The sequence below is a fragment of the Mesoplodon bidens genome, assembly GCF_964165515.1.
Source record: "Mesoplodon bidens genome assembly, chromosome: 7".
NCBI classification, from domain to species: domain Eukaryota; kingdom Metazoa; phylum Chordata; class Mammalia; order Artiodactyla; family Ziphiidae; genus Mesoplodon; species Mesoplodon bidens.
Window position 1 is genome coordinate 13835549 of NC_138164.1, and position 14281 is coordinate 13849829.

The window sequence follows — 14281 nt, forward strand, 5'->3', positions numbered from 1 at the left end:
TTAATGAAAATTAAAATTGCTGGTGCACAGTAAGGAAAACTGAAGAGGCGAAATGAATAGCTAGAATTCTCTGAATGATGACCAGAGCACAAATAATGCTGGGACCTGATGAGGCCAAAAGACACCTTGTGAGCTTAGCTAGCTGGCTGTGGTACCCTGGGAAGGGAGAGATGTTATCTGTCAAAGGGAAGATAAATTCTGTGAACCAAACCTGGTAGTTTGGGGAAAATGTGTTTAACCCACTCACTTCCCTCCTTATTTGTAATATTGCTTTCCTACTTTTCAACTTGAGTTTACTCTGGAAGTGGAACATTTATTCCAACAAAATGTGCCCGTTGTGGTCTCTCAGCGATTGAAGACATCTGCTTAGTAGGCATTAACTTCAGTGTAGTAGTTGCACCTCTCTGAGGATGTCTTACTAAGCCCTCAGTAGGCTGACGCTGCTTCATTTTCTTCGGGTATATAAACTGAAGAGGCAAATTTTACCTGCTCTGAAGTCCAAAGAAAATGGTACTTGGCTCCTTGGGCTCATTAGCCTTTAGTCTTGGTTAGTAATTACCAGATGTTGCTCAAGCATATTTGGAAAAGAACTTTATCTGTTGAACTTTCTTTTGGAAAATCAGAACATTATACGCAAATTGTGAAGGAGGGGAAATGCTGTACTAGAAAGCTTAGCCAGGTGTGACATAATCATTTTCTTGAGGATGTGGTGTGGCGAACTTTTTTTCTTCTAGGTAATGAACACATTTGCTTGTAGTTTGAGTTAAAAAAAAAAAAAGCTATTATGTTTCCTTTAAAAAAAAACGTGTAGGGGCTTCCCTGGCTTCCCTGGTGGCGCAGTGGTTGAGAGTCCGCCTGCCGATGCAGGGGACACGGGTTCGTGCCCCGGTCCGCGAAGATCCCACATGCCGCGGAGCGGCTGGGCCCGTGAGCCATGGCCGCTGAGCCTGCGCGTCCGGAGCCTGAGCATCCGGAGCCTGTGCTCCGCTACGGAAGAGGCCACAACAGTGAGAGGCCCGCGTACCGCAAAAAAAAAAAAAAAAAAAAAAAAAAAAAAAACGTGTAGAACGTCAGAAGTGTGAAATCCATTTTAGCCTGTTGAAAATATTTGGGTTTTTAAGATAGCATCACAGATGAATATATTCCAGGTTCAGATTACTCGGAATTCTAGATTCTAAACATTATAAACTGAAGTTGAAATCAAATGTAAATTAACCTGTGATTTTTTTTTTCTTCTTGTTATTTTTAGCTAAATAACCGAGGATAGGTTGTGAGGCTGGCAAACAATATTCGCTGGGAGGACCCTTATTGTGATCGAATTCCAAGTAGTATTTTTTAGTCACATCTCATTCTTACACACACACACACACACACGAATCCTGTTGTGTTTCAAACAGATACTGAAAACCTCAACTCTATTTGTGAATCTTTTTCTTTTTTAAGATATCTTTCCTACAGACAGAATCTCTAGGAGCCAGCCAACAATCCAGGCCTAACACTTTAGCTAACAGCTTCATAGTTCAAAAAAAGTAGGGTGGGGGAAGTGAGAGTGAGTAAAAACAAAGTGAAAACGACCAATATGTTTTGGGAAACACTTTACTACAGTTATTAGGTGACCTCACTGGGGACAGCACGCTCTCCAGAAACCATATTTACCATGAATCACCCAAACCATTATATTCAATAAGGTCAAAGGGCTGGATTTATGTAATATTTTTAAATTTACATTTTATAAATATAAGGATACTGTGTGTATTATCAAATAATTCATCTGTATTTCTAAAGTGTCATATTTTCTATCGTTCTTGTTAATCTGTTTGAACTAGGGAGAAAAAACGGTATTGAGATAGTTGAATACTGGATCCATCAATCACTAAAATTGAACCAAGATCCAAGTTTTCATAGTTTAATTCTATACCATCCATACTTCTCACCAGAAAACTGATAAGGACTGACATAAATAACTCAGTTGGAAGGATATCTGACTATCTTATTAAAACATTATGCAGAATCTTTAAAGGTGTTAGCCCTGGCAGGATTCCTAGGTGAGAATAGGCAGCTACACCATATTCTACTTTTGGTGGCCTCCTCACTTTTGGATTTTGTCATGACTTCAACCAGGCCCCCTTTGAAAGTTCATTTCTGAACACAAAACTTTCTTCTTCGGCTGGTCTCATTTTTTTAGTGGTCTAGGGAGAGACCGAGGCAGGCTGTGGCCTATTTTAAGTCCTTAGGTTCCTCTCCCTCCCACTCCCTCCACATTCCTGCTACATGGAAAGGCAGTGGGGCCTCATACCTCAACATTTTATTAAAGAACCACTTAGCCATTCTCTCACCAGGATGGGCACAAGATGCTGGTTATTCCCTAAGCTGAGTGGGTTTTTTAAAAGCTGGGTGGGAGACCCCATGCTACAAATTTAATTCAAAAACTGTTAAAGGAAACTTTTTTTAAATCTCAAGAACAGCCTTTTCACACTTCTCTACCACCTTTCCATTGGCTGTGTGTAAATAAACAAAGACCACCAAGTGAGAACAGGCTATTTATTCAAAGCTTGCTACAGCAAGGGAGGCAGCCACCTTCACTCAGCTTGGGACTTACAGGCCGGCAGTGTTTAAAAAAAAAAAAAAAAAAGTGGGGTGGGTGGAGTAGGCTTCAGGGTATGCTCTGATTGGAGGTTAACTGGGGGAAGCTGGAGGCGGGCTAACTAGAAGCCGGGCATCTAACGTGATTGGTTGGGGGGGGGGAAATATATTTGGCTTTCTCTGATTGGTCCCGAGTTGGTAACAGGGGCAAAAATTTGGGAAGCTGGCAGTCAATGACCGACTCCTGCCCGTTCTAAGATGATCACTGCAGAGGCTGTGGTTTGGCTTCCCGTGTTGGTTGCAGCAGAGGTTGTGGGTCGGAGTTCTGTTGTCAACATATGGCCCCGTCATTGCCCTGTATATTGTCTGTCAACTGAGTGAGACCCAGGTTTTTATTTTCCCTTGACCTAGATAACTTTCTAGCTTCCGATTTTTGTTTTACCTGGAACAAGATTGCATTCCTGTTATTTCTGTTAAGGATAAACGGAGACATTAGGATATGGAAAGTATTTATGGGAACAGATACATAAGTGTCTTTCTGATGAGGGTCAGGCTGGAGAAAGAATCACCCTCGGTCCTCTGCCCATTTCCGTACACAACTCCTATTACCATTATAACTGACTCCTTAGCAGCGTTTCCTTCCTTCGGGGGAGGCTCGGCCTCTTTGGTTCCCTCTCTTTGAGGACTGCCCTTTGGGGCCGAGAGAGGAGGGTCGCTGCCCCAGTCTCCCATTCCCCTTCCCGAAGCTCGCTTCCCGGGTTCCGGCCCGGGTCGCACCCCCGCTACCCAGCACCCCACCCCCGCCCAATCCTCCTACAGCGTCCTCCACCCCCGCCCCCACCCACCCGCGCACAGCGCCCCCTGTCCCCCGCCCCGCGCCCTCCCCGGTTCTCCCCACCGCACCGGTCCCGGCCGGCCCCCCTTCCGGTCCCACACCCGGGCGCGTGCCGGCGCCTCCGGACCTCTGGTTCCGCGCGTTCCTGCACGGAGGCGCGCCCCGGAGGGGCTCGAACGGACGCGACCCCCTTGGTCCTGCAGCAGCTTCCCGGGCCCGCGGGAGATGTCAGGTCAGCTCTCCCGTCCCCGAGTCGCTACCCAGTCCTTGGTCAGGAATAAGCAGATCCTCCTCGGGTCCCAAGCCCCCGACATCCGTTCTGGGGGTACTCTTCCCAGCCACCATTCCCCGATCATTTCTCCTCAGCTGTGGAAAAAGCAGCCCTCCTTTCTCTTCAGAAAGGGACCCGTATTTTCCCTTCAACTTCCCTCAACTTGGGCCCCCGGGGGCCCCCAGTCGGTGGGAAAGCACTACCCTCCGTTTTCGTCTCAGGGAGGTTCCTCGGCCCGGATTTCTCCTGCCACGAAGCAGGAGAGGCAGAGGCACCGTGGCGGGTTCAGCTGCTGCAGCTGGGCCCTCGCCATCTTGCGCGGAGGAGGAGTCGCGGCGGCAGCCATGCGGAGAGCTAGGGGCGGGGGTGCTGCGGGCCAGGGAGGGGGCGGGGAGCCGAGTTAGCTCGGCCCGGGCGGCGGCTTCGGCGGCGCCTTGAGAGCGGGCAGCGGCGGAGGTAGGGCTGGGCGGCCCGGGGAGCGGGCGAGCGCCCGCAGGCTGGCCCACATACCCCAGGAGTGGAGCGGGGCGGGGGGCGGGGCGGGGGGCGGCCGAAGCGAGGGGCCGGGTGGGGGCGGGCGGAGGTTTCCGAGGAGGAAGGAGCCGCCGCCATTTTGGGAGCTTCGAGTCAACAATAAAGGACCGAGGGTACAGAGCGGGAGTGGCCTCAGTGGTAGGACTCGAGCCCGAGCCGCGAGGAGTGGGGTGAGGTGAGGGGTTGGAGGTCGGCGGTGCAGTGGGGGCTGCGGGGAGTCCCCTCTCCCCCGGCCGGCGTGGGGGGCGCTCTGAGGCGGAGGCCTGAGGCCTGGTCGGGCCCGGGGGAGGAAGGCGGGCGGCAGCTGTGGGGCGGGGGCGCCGGGAGGAGTGGGATAGAGCACTGTTGTGCCCGGCGGGGTCCGGAGGAGGAGCGGGAGAATTTCTCGGAGGAGCTTTGTGGGAGACGAGGGAAGGTGGGATCGTAGGGGGCGGCAAGGACTTAGGGAGATCGTGGAGGTTATAGGGTACGAGGCGGCCCTATAGGGGGCGGCAGGGATATGCAGTAGCGGAAGGCTGGGTTTCGAAGAGGACCGGCTGCTTGACGGAGTAAGGCCTTGCAGGTCGATAACAAGGGGGTGATTATGGAGCCCCAGAGTCATGGAGGAAGGGAGGGGCCGTCTGACTTAAGGGTTTCTCTTTGGGGCCTTTTGGGGGAGCCCTTATTGTTTCCTACCCGCGGAGCTGGTTCCCTGCTCTTGTTGCGCAGATACGATTGCAGGGCCCCAACCCTTTTGTGTTTATGGGCCCAGGGAGCTGACTCGAAGTGTGTGGGTTTTGGGGGGGGGGTGTTGAAGGAGAGGGAAACAAGAAATTATTTGCCTACGTTTATGGGGCTCAAATCACTGGCTTGTTTCTTGCCCTTATCGCTCACTCCCCTTTCTCTTCCACAGTCCCCTCACCCCTTCAAAATAGAACGGTCACTCCAACTTGCAGACCAAGCTTAGAGAAACTGCGCTGCATTCGCACACAAAAGGTCTTTTTGGAGATGACGATACTGTTTTGGGTGTGAAACTGTCAATTGCTAACTACAATCTGGGAAGTGCTGTAATTAACTCCGCTAGGGGTTCCTCCCAACTCGTCTCTGTTTCGTTAGTATTTTTGAAAATGTAGAAATATAACTTGCAAATCTAAATTGGGAAAGGGTAGGAGGAATATTTCTTTAACTGAGACGTAGAGCTGCAGTGCTGGTTTTAGCTTAATTAAGAGGGGAGCAGTTATCACATAGTCACATTTTGGATGCAGGGAGGTATGAGGTCTTACGTGCATGATGGACAGTAATGATATCATTTAATTTTTAGAAGTTGCCACCTTCATCCTCTTAGTGCTCGCAAATAAGTAAGTCTTCTGGTATGAAGTAGGTGATGTCGCTGATCATAATATAAACCTGTCAATAGAGGAAACCAATTACTACCTTGCACTGAAATTGGGTGGCTCTTAACCACCCTCTGCTTAAGAGGTCACTCAGCTTCTGGGAGACTTGGAAATATACAGCTTTGTGTACGTGATAATCAGGATTTGCTTGTGAGCAACTTTATTTTCAGTTAAAAAAAGACATCAAAGAGTTGGGTTTTTTAAAATTTTATTGTTTGAGAAACCTGGGTGTAAGGCAGAAACGCTAATTAATAAGCTAGTGTATATTTGGTAAGAAATGTAAAGGAGTTAAAGAACAAGCAAACAGAGTAGCCCTTTATTTTCTGGCCTTCTTCCCCCTGGCTTTTAAATTACGTTTTCATTTACTTTCTTTAAAAATAATTTTATTTGGGGAATAATTTTTTAAAAATTTTAATTAACTTAATTAGTACTCTGGGTTTCCTGAAAAGTTTGATTAAAGTTACTAGTATCTTTAGCTTTTCACAGTTTTTTTTTTTAAACAGGTAATTTCCTTTTTGTGTTTTTGTAATTTAAAAAAGTGCTACTTCAAGTTGGGATATACTTTTTGAAAAGTGTTATGTTTAAAAACGTAGCAGTTTTTTTAGTATTTAGATTTAATTAAAGTAGCTAAAGGTTTTCTTGGCTGTTTTTCAAGCAGAAGATTTTGACATGTAGACATATTTATATCCCTTGACTGCTTCCGTTACTGTTTTAAAGGGAAAGAAATGTATTTTTCTTTATAAAGTTTAACTTCTGTCGTTGAAATTCATAAGGGCATAAATGTGTTCTTCTGAAAGCATAAGGTGAAGTCAAAAGCTCAACTCTTCAAGGATTCTCAGTTGTCAGAAATAGAAAAAAATTGAATGAATTGTCTGGCCTTGTTCATTTGTAGATTTACATTAAGTTGTGCGGTACTTCATTGAGTTGTAATGCAATTGAGTGTAATGACTCATTGACTTTAAGAGGTGGCAGGGACTTCAGAGAATTCATCTGGGAGGAAACAAGGGAAGAGATTGTCATTTGACAACTAATTCTAACTTAATCACACTATCTTTCTACTTGGTATTCTCTGGGTTGCTTTGAACTGACCGTTTAAAACGTTTGAGCTCGGTCTCGGTGCAGGTTTGGTTTTTGAGGCATTCACCTTTTTGTGTCTTTCCTAGCTTGGCTAGTGATTTGGTCTCAGTGCAGCTATATTCTTAATTCTTTAATTTAAAAGAGGAGAGTGCTTCTAAAGGAGTTCTTTAAAAGGGAAACAAAAAAGTTTTTTTCTAATTTTACTCTGTTTGCTAATTTAACTTTTTTCTTTGTTTCAGACTGAAGTGAGCGAATTCAGATATATAACTCAACCTTGTTAGAGGGCTTTATTAAAAAATAAAGAGTTGATTCCGTGCATGAGAGCAAGTTACTGCTGCTTACCGTTCAGAGACTTACAGGTGCTTGCCTGCATTGCAATAAAGGACTCATATATTGAGCAAGACTTATATTTATCTCTTCGTTTTGGAGAGCCTAATAAACTGTTATTACAGTTTCTCTACTGACTTTCAAAAGTTTTGAAGTTTGAAAGAGACATCTTTACAATTAATACAGCATGAGCACGGCCAGAACAGAGAACCCTGTTATAATGGGTCTGTCCAGTCAAAATGGTCAGCTGAGGGGCCCTGTGAAGCCCAGTGGTGGCCCCGGAGGAGGGGGCACACAGACACAGCAACAGATGAACCAGCTGAAAAACACCAACACAATCAATAATGGCACTCAGCAGCAAGCACAGAGTATGACCACCACTATTAAGTAAGTGTTAGAATAAATAATAAACACACTTGGGGGACCAAAGGAGATTCATTTTGTTAGTTGTTGACTACTTTGTGTATACCTTAGTTTAACCATTTTGATTGCAAATAGAGGACAGATGACTTGGTTTTATGGCCAGCAGGTATTTGCAATAGAAGAATGTGTTTCTTTCATAACTAATTCAGGTTTATTAAGTAACTAACAGACAGGCACAGATTAATATATATTAATTTTGTATAATTTTTTGAAACATTTCTGGCTTTCATAATGAGCTCAGATTCATCTTCTTTTTGCCAGTATGGCTTTTTCCCTAGTGTTAGAAGTTGACCTTATCCTAGTTTGAATGGCAGTTATAGCCAATTTCACATTTTAAATTTAAAGACTTGCCCAGCCTTCTGAACTTCAAACATACTCATAGAAAATTTATCCATAACTTTTTTTTAGTTTATGACACTTTGCTTTTCTGCCCTATTTATTTACTTTTCAAATACACTTTCTCCTCCTTTTACACACACAAAATAACAAGCAGTTTATGTCATAGGGAACTCAGGATTTTGAACTCCTGTAAACACATCTCTGAATAGTCCCATACCCCTTTGACGACTTTTAAAAACGTAAGAGCCTCATCTTACTATGGAATATTTTTTCTTTTAAATTTGAAAGTGTGTAGGCTATCATCTTTAAGTGTACACTTTAAGGTATTTGAGTGGTAACTGACTCCAAAGAATCAGTTAATAGAAAATTAACATTCAAGAATCTTGACCCATTTGAGATTTGTCTTTGTTAAAAATCTAGCCATGTAAGCTGATTTAACCTCTAGAAATCTTCATAAGATGATAAAACTCTTTCAAGGAACCAGAGCTTGTGTTTTATTACAGCCTAGATCTTTTCCATGCTTAAAAAGTACTTACTAAAGAAAAATAGCCCTAACTTCCAACAGAATTGGTTTGGTCACTGGGAGAATTGACATTAATGCATATTCTATTATTATTTTTTTTTAAGTGTTTTTTTTTATTTTTTATTTTTTTGCGGTATGCGGGCCTCTCACCGCCGCGGCCCCTCCCGCCGTGGAGCACGGGCCCCGGACGCGCAGGCCCAGCGGCCACGGCCCACGCGCCCAGCCACTCCGCGGCATGTGGGATCCTCCCGGAGCAGGGCACGAACCCGCGCCCCCCGCATCGGCAGGCGGACTCCCAACCACTGCGCCACCAGGGAAGCCCTCTACTATTTTTGAGATGAATATTTTAATTAGTATAGTAATCAAGAATATTTTCTAAATTGCAGTTTGTCTTGAAAAAATATGAATAGGCTAGCAATATTTAGGCTATTTTTAATCCTTAATGATAGAAACATAAAGCTACATTATTTCTTTTTTTTTTTTTTGCGGTACGCGGGCCTCTCACTGTTGTGGCCTCTCCCGTTGCGGAGCACAGGCTCCAGACGCGCAGGCTCAGCGGCCATGGCTCACGGGCCCAGCCGCTCTGTGGCATGTGGGATCTTCCCGGACCGGGGCACGAACCCGTGTCCCCTGCATCGGCAGGCGGACTCTCAACCACTGCGCCACCAGGGAAGCCCTCATTATTTCATTTTGAGAGTATTTTCTACTTGAACTCAGATTTGAGACAACAGTGGATTTTACCTTTTTTTTTTTTTTTTTTTTTTTTTGCTTTTCCTAGGATTAATGGTTTCTTTTCAATTCTGTGGATCTTTAAATCTCAGTTTAAATGTCATCTCTTCTATGAAGACTTCTAGATCCCGTGGCTCAGAGCTCTTCTAATACCTATCTCTATCACTTATTTTCTCATTAAAAAATTTTTTTTGGCTTCCCTGGTGGTGCAGTGGTTGAGGGTCCGCCGGCCGATGCAGGGGACACGGGTTCGTGCCCCGGTCCGGGAAGATCCCACATGCCGCGGAGCGGCTGGGCCCGTGAGCCATGGCCGCTGAGTCTGCGCGTCCGGAGCCTGTGCTCCGCAACGGGAGAGGCCACAGCAGTGAGAGGCCCACGTACCGCAAAAAAAAAAAAAAAAAAAAATTTAACCTCCTAAGATTATAAATTTTTTTTGTAGGCAGATTTTGCGTTGTATCTTCCCGCATTTTTATCCACTATTTAGTGAATTTGGCAATGTGGCAAGCTGGCTTACTAGGATGTTCAATTGACATTTTTGTTTATACCAAACTTTGCTATGGTATAGACTGGGGTGAAAGGCTTTAGTACCCTTGGATTGGTAGCAGATAGTTCCCTGTGTTACAGTATCTTGGATTATGTGGGACCTAGGTTTAAGTAAAATAATATGCTTATCTTTCTCAATCAAGACTCTTGAGATGTTTGGGGTGCTCTGATTACATGAGTTGTTACAGTTAAATCAGTGAAAGCTTATTTATTTTAAAGACACAGTTGAAAGCAATTGTCTGCTTTATTGACATTCTTTTTTCTGTTAGATGCTTTGGGTATTATATTATTTGAAGTTCTTACCTGACCAAAAAGAAAATTTTTTATTACATTTTCGTTGTTATTTTCTTTCATGGTTTCAGGCATCCCCAGTAAAAAAGATTAAGAGAGATGTTTACTAACAGCTAATATCGAGTTCTTCTTTTGCCAGGCACTGTGCTGAGTGCTTTATAGAAATTATTTTATGTAATTTTTATCCCATTTTATATATGAGAGAATGGAGGTTTAGGAAAGTAACTGTTCCAAGGTCATAGAACTAATATGTAGAAGAGTCAGGGCTTGAACTCGTCTGAAACTTTATAGATTCCTTGCCTTTTACTAGTCACCAAGAGTTACAAACTCAGATGCCTATAGGGGACTGCCAGATTAGAGGGTACTTGCCCTATTAAAAGGCATCAACCACTTGATTTAACTCTATTTACTAAGCTCTGTCAAACTGTTGCCGTGCAGAAATTTGGAACCAGTGTTGCTAAAGCTTCAGGTTTTTTCAAGAAAATCCAGAATCTGGACTTTTACACAAAATCTCCTAATTTTTTAATGTTGGCCACTAATTTAAATTAAAACACACACTATATAGGTCAAACAAAACATATGGGTTACTAGTTTTGAAAATGGTTGGACTGTATACAACTCTGCTTCTTTTAAGAGGATGGATACCTTACTCCCTTCTATTCTTGATTTTTTAAAATTCTCCCTAGATTGTCGTGCTTTGTAAGAAAACAGTTTTTCTAAAATTATCTCTTTTGTTACCTGTATTCTTAAGTAAACGGCAATATATTAAACTTAGTGTGCTTTTTAGAATTATAATCGAGATGACTTATCTTTGTATTTTAGAATACTAATGCTGTGAATTCTGTTACTTCAATTTTACTGTATTCTCTCTAGACCTGGTGATGACTGGAAAAAGACTTTAAAACTCCCTCCAAAGGATCTAAGAATCAAAACTTCGGTAAGTTGGTTGTAACATTCAAGTGGAAAAATTATGCGGAAACTCTAAAAGTGAAGTAGTTATTTAATGATAACAGGCACTGTGTTTACTCTTAAGTAAGTCGAAGTGGTTGAAATTGTATAACTCATGTATGATGAGTTGCCCAAAATTTCCACTATTTGGAGGAATTAGTAATAATGTGTATGTATACACATTATTGTAATATATAATGTAATATTTAATATACAGTATATAATACAATAATTACTATATATACAGTATTTAATATATAATTTATATATTAAATATTGTGTTTATACGTATATATATCTTATCTCTTGTGGGATGCTTTTATGGTTTTCAAGGCATTTTCTCAAAATTCTCTTGTTTCCATCAGCACAGTAAGTTTCAGGGTAGGTATTGTCCACATTTTGTGGATGAGAAAACTGAAGTTGAGAGGTTAGTCCTCTTAGCCCAGTGTTTTCAACCAAGGGCAGTTTTTGTCCCCTATGAAGCATTTAGCAATAACTGGAGACATTTTTGGTTATCACAGCTGAAGGGATGCTACAGAACAGCCCCTTAGAGCAAAGAATTTTCTGGCCGAAATGTCAATAGTGCTGGACTTGAGAAACCCTGGTTTAGACTAGGATATTTGTAGGCAGTGCATGGTGGAGCTAGGGTTTGACTTCATATCTTGTGGTTTGATACTTACATAGAAATAACAGTATTCCATCAGTCCTTAGAGAAAAATGACCACAGGGTGGCTGGTCTTTCCCCAAAACATAGTTTTTAAATGGCTTGTGTGTGTTAAAGAGAGTGGTTATTTTTCAGTTGAACTATAGATCAAGACAGAACTAATATGCATATATTTATATTTTAAATGGGGTAAAGAATTAGTCTCTCAAACCCTTTATTAAGCATGCTAATTACCAAAGAAACCCAGTTGTACCTCATTCTTCTGATGTCGTTTGTCTGTTTTTGTTTGACCAGGATGTGACCTCCACAAAAGGAAATGAGTTTGAAGATTACTGTTTGAAACGGGAGTTGCTGATGGGAATTTTTGAAATGGGCTGGGAAAAGCCATCTCCTATTCAGGTATGTTTCCCCTTTTTTATCATATGTATAATGTTATGAGTTAAGCGTTACACACTTTTTGATCTGCGGGAATGATACAGTGAAACACCAATTCTCTCCAGTTTGTATACACACACATATATATATGTACACACAGGCATACACACTTTCTGAACCTTTAAATGGAAAGTTACAAAATCATGGCCCTTTATTTCTAAATATTTCAGTGTGTATTTCCTAAGAATAGGGATAGTCTCTTGAATAATCATAGTACAGTTATGTTCAGTCAATTTAACTTTAATGCAATATTTCTATCTCATCTGTCATTTATAGTATTATTTTTAATTGGCCCCCAGATTTTGTCTTAAAGCATTTTTTTTTTTTTTTTCTTTTTGCGGTATGCGGGCCTCTCACTGTTGCGGCCTCTCCCGTTGCGGAGCACAGGCTCCGGGCGCGCAGGCCCAGCGGCCATGGCTCACGGGCCCAGCCGCTCCGCGGCATATGGGATCCTCCCAGACCGGGGCACGAACCCGTATCCCTTGCATCGGCAGGCGGACTCTCAACCACTGCGCCACCAGGGAGGCCCTTTAAAGCATTTTTTTTCTCTTCCGTACAGGACCCATCCTAGGATCAGGTATTGCATATAATGGTTACATCTCTTTTAGTAGTGAGCATTTCCCTATTCTTTTTTGGTCTTTTATGACATTGACATGTTAAAAATATGGCCCCCCTTTTTTTTTCCTCCAGTAGAACATTCCTCATTTTGGGTTTGTCTCATATTTCCATGTGATTAGATTCAAGTTATGCATTCTTAGCCAGAATACTGCAGAAGTCACATTTGGAGGTATAGTGTTCATCTATTCCTCAAGGGTGATTTTAATTTTGATTACCCTTTCGAAGTGGTGTCTTGATTTTTCTACTGTATAATTATTGCTCCCCACCACCGCCTTAAAACTAATAAACAGTCTTTGGGGAGCATTTTAAGGCAATGCAGATATACTACTCTTCATAAAAATTTCCCCCTAACTCCTCCTTATGTATCTATATATTATCAGTGTGGACTCATGAATTACTTTTTTTTAATGGTATTTTTTTATATATATATAAATTTATTTATTTTTTATTTTTGGCTGCGTTGGGTCTTCGTTGCTGTGCACGGGCTTTCTCTAGTTGTGGTGAGGGGAGGCTACTCTTCGTTGCGGTGCACGGGTTTCTCATTGTGGTGGCCTCTCATTGCGGAGCACAGACTCTAGGCGCACGGGCTTCAGTAGTTGTGGTACACAGGCTCTAGAGCGCAGGCTCAGTAGTTGTGGCGCATGGGCTTAGTTGCTCTGCGGCATGGGCAGGCAGACTCTTAACCACTGTGCCACCAGAGAAGTCCCTTTAATGGTATTTTTGTGCTCGAATTGTCCCATATTTGGCCAGTGTGAGCTCCTTCAGGCCGGTTCCTTTGTGTTTGTAATGTGCCTCTTTCATTTTTTTCCTCTGATAGACTATTTTATAAAGCAGTTTTAAGTTCATAGCAATTGAGCAAAAGAGATTTTTCATAAATCCCTGCCTCCACTGATGCATAGCCTCCCCCATTATCAGCATTCCCCACAAGAGCAATATTTGTTACAACAGATGAACCTGTGTTGACACATTATCACCCAAAGTCCATAGTTTGCATTAGGGTTCATTCTTGGTATTGTACATTCTGTGGGTTTGAACATATGTATAATGACATGTATCCACCATTATAGTATCATACAGAATAGTTTCACTGACCTCTGTGCTCCACCTATTCACCCTTCCCTTCCCCCTTCGTTTTTCTTGAGCACTTCCTTTTTTTTTGGTATATCATGATATCAAGCTTATCTGTAGAGCTACCCTTCCCCAGCCTCAGAATCAGCTATTTCTCCAAGGAACTCTGATTCCAGTTAGTGGGGAGTAGTATTAGGGACCAAGATCTAAGCACTAGGTGCACTCTTTCAGTGAAAAGAGCAAGGAAATATATGTATGTATACACATACATGCCTGTAGACCTAAACATGCGTTATACATGTACAGATTTGATAAATGTGTTTGTTGTCTTCACATAAATTGAAGCTGTTGAATCCAAGCTGTACTCAGGACAAACTCTATGACATCACTGAGTACTTTTTCATTGAACAAACATGTATCAAGTGACCTAGAAAGTGTTAGACCCTGAGGGTGTTATGATGAACAAGATAAATAGTGTTCCTGCACTCAGAGTCTGGTGGAAAGGACAGCTTATTGTACAGGTAATTTCAGTGTAATGTAATGGGCACATATACGTAGCTACTAGGGAAGATGGAACAACCTGGCAGAAGTGATCCATGTTCCAGGTGGGGAACACTGGAATGGTGATTGCCTGGGGATGAGAGTGTGCCTTTGTGGACAAACTGAAAGGAGTTTGTTGTGGTTAGAGAAAGTATCAAGA

General features: G+C 42.8%; 1 protein-coding gene across 6 annotated transcripts in view; it reads left to right on the forward strand.

The window, feature by feature from the left end:
• Positions 1–3468: 3468 nt before the first annotated feature.
• Positions 3469–14281, forward strand: part of DDX6 (DEAD-box helicase 6) — a 36919-nt gene continuing 26106 nt past the window's right edge. For 2 of the 6 annotated variants that reach the window (XM_081240935.1, XM_081240940.1), the window contains exons 1-4: positions 4287–4393; positions 6913–7387; positions 10722–10785; positions 11755–11859. In XM_081240935.1, the coding sequence (XP_081097061.1) occupies positions 7188–7387; positions 10722–10785; positions 11755–11859 (369 nt within the window). In that variant the 5' untranslated portion in view covers positions 4287–4393; positions 6913–7187. Of the gene's footprint in view, positions 3651–4055; positions 4146–4272; positions 4399–6912; positions 7388–10721; positions 10786–11754; positions 11860–14281 lie in introns of those variants that run through there. The other 4 variants (XM_081240938.1, XM_081240937.1, XM_081240939.1 and 1 more) reach the window with 4 other exon arrangements.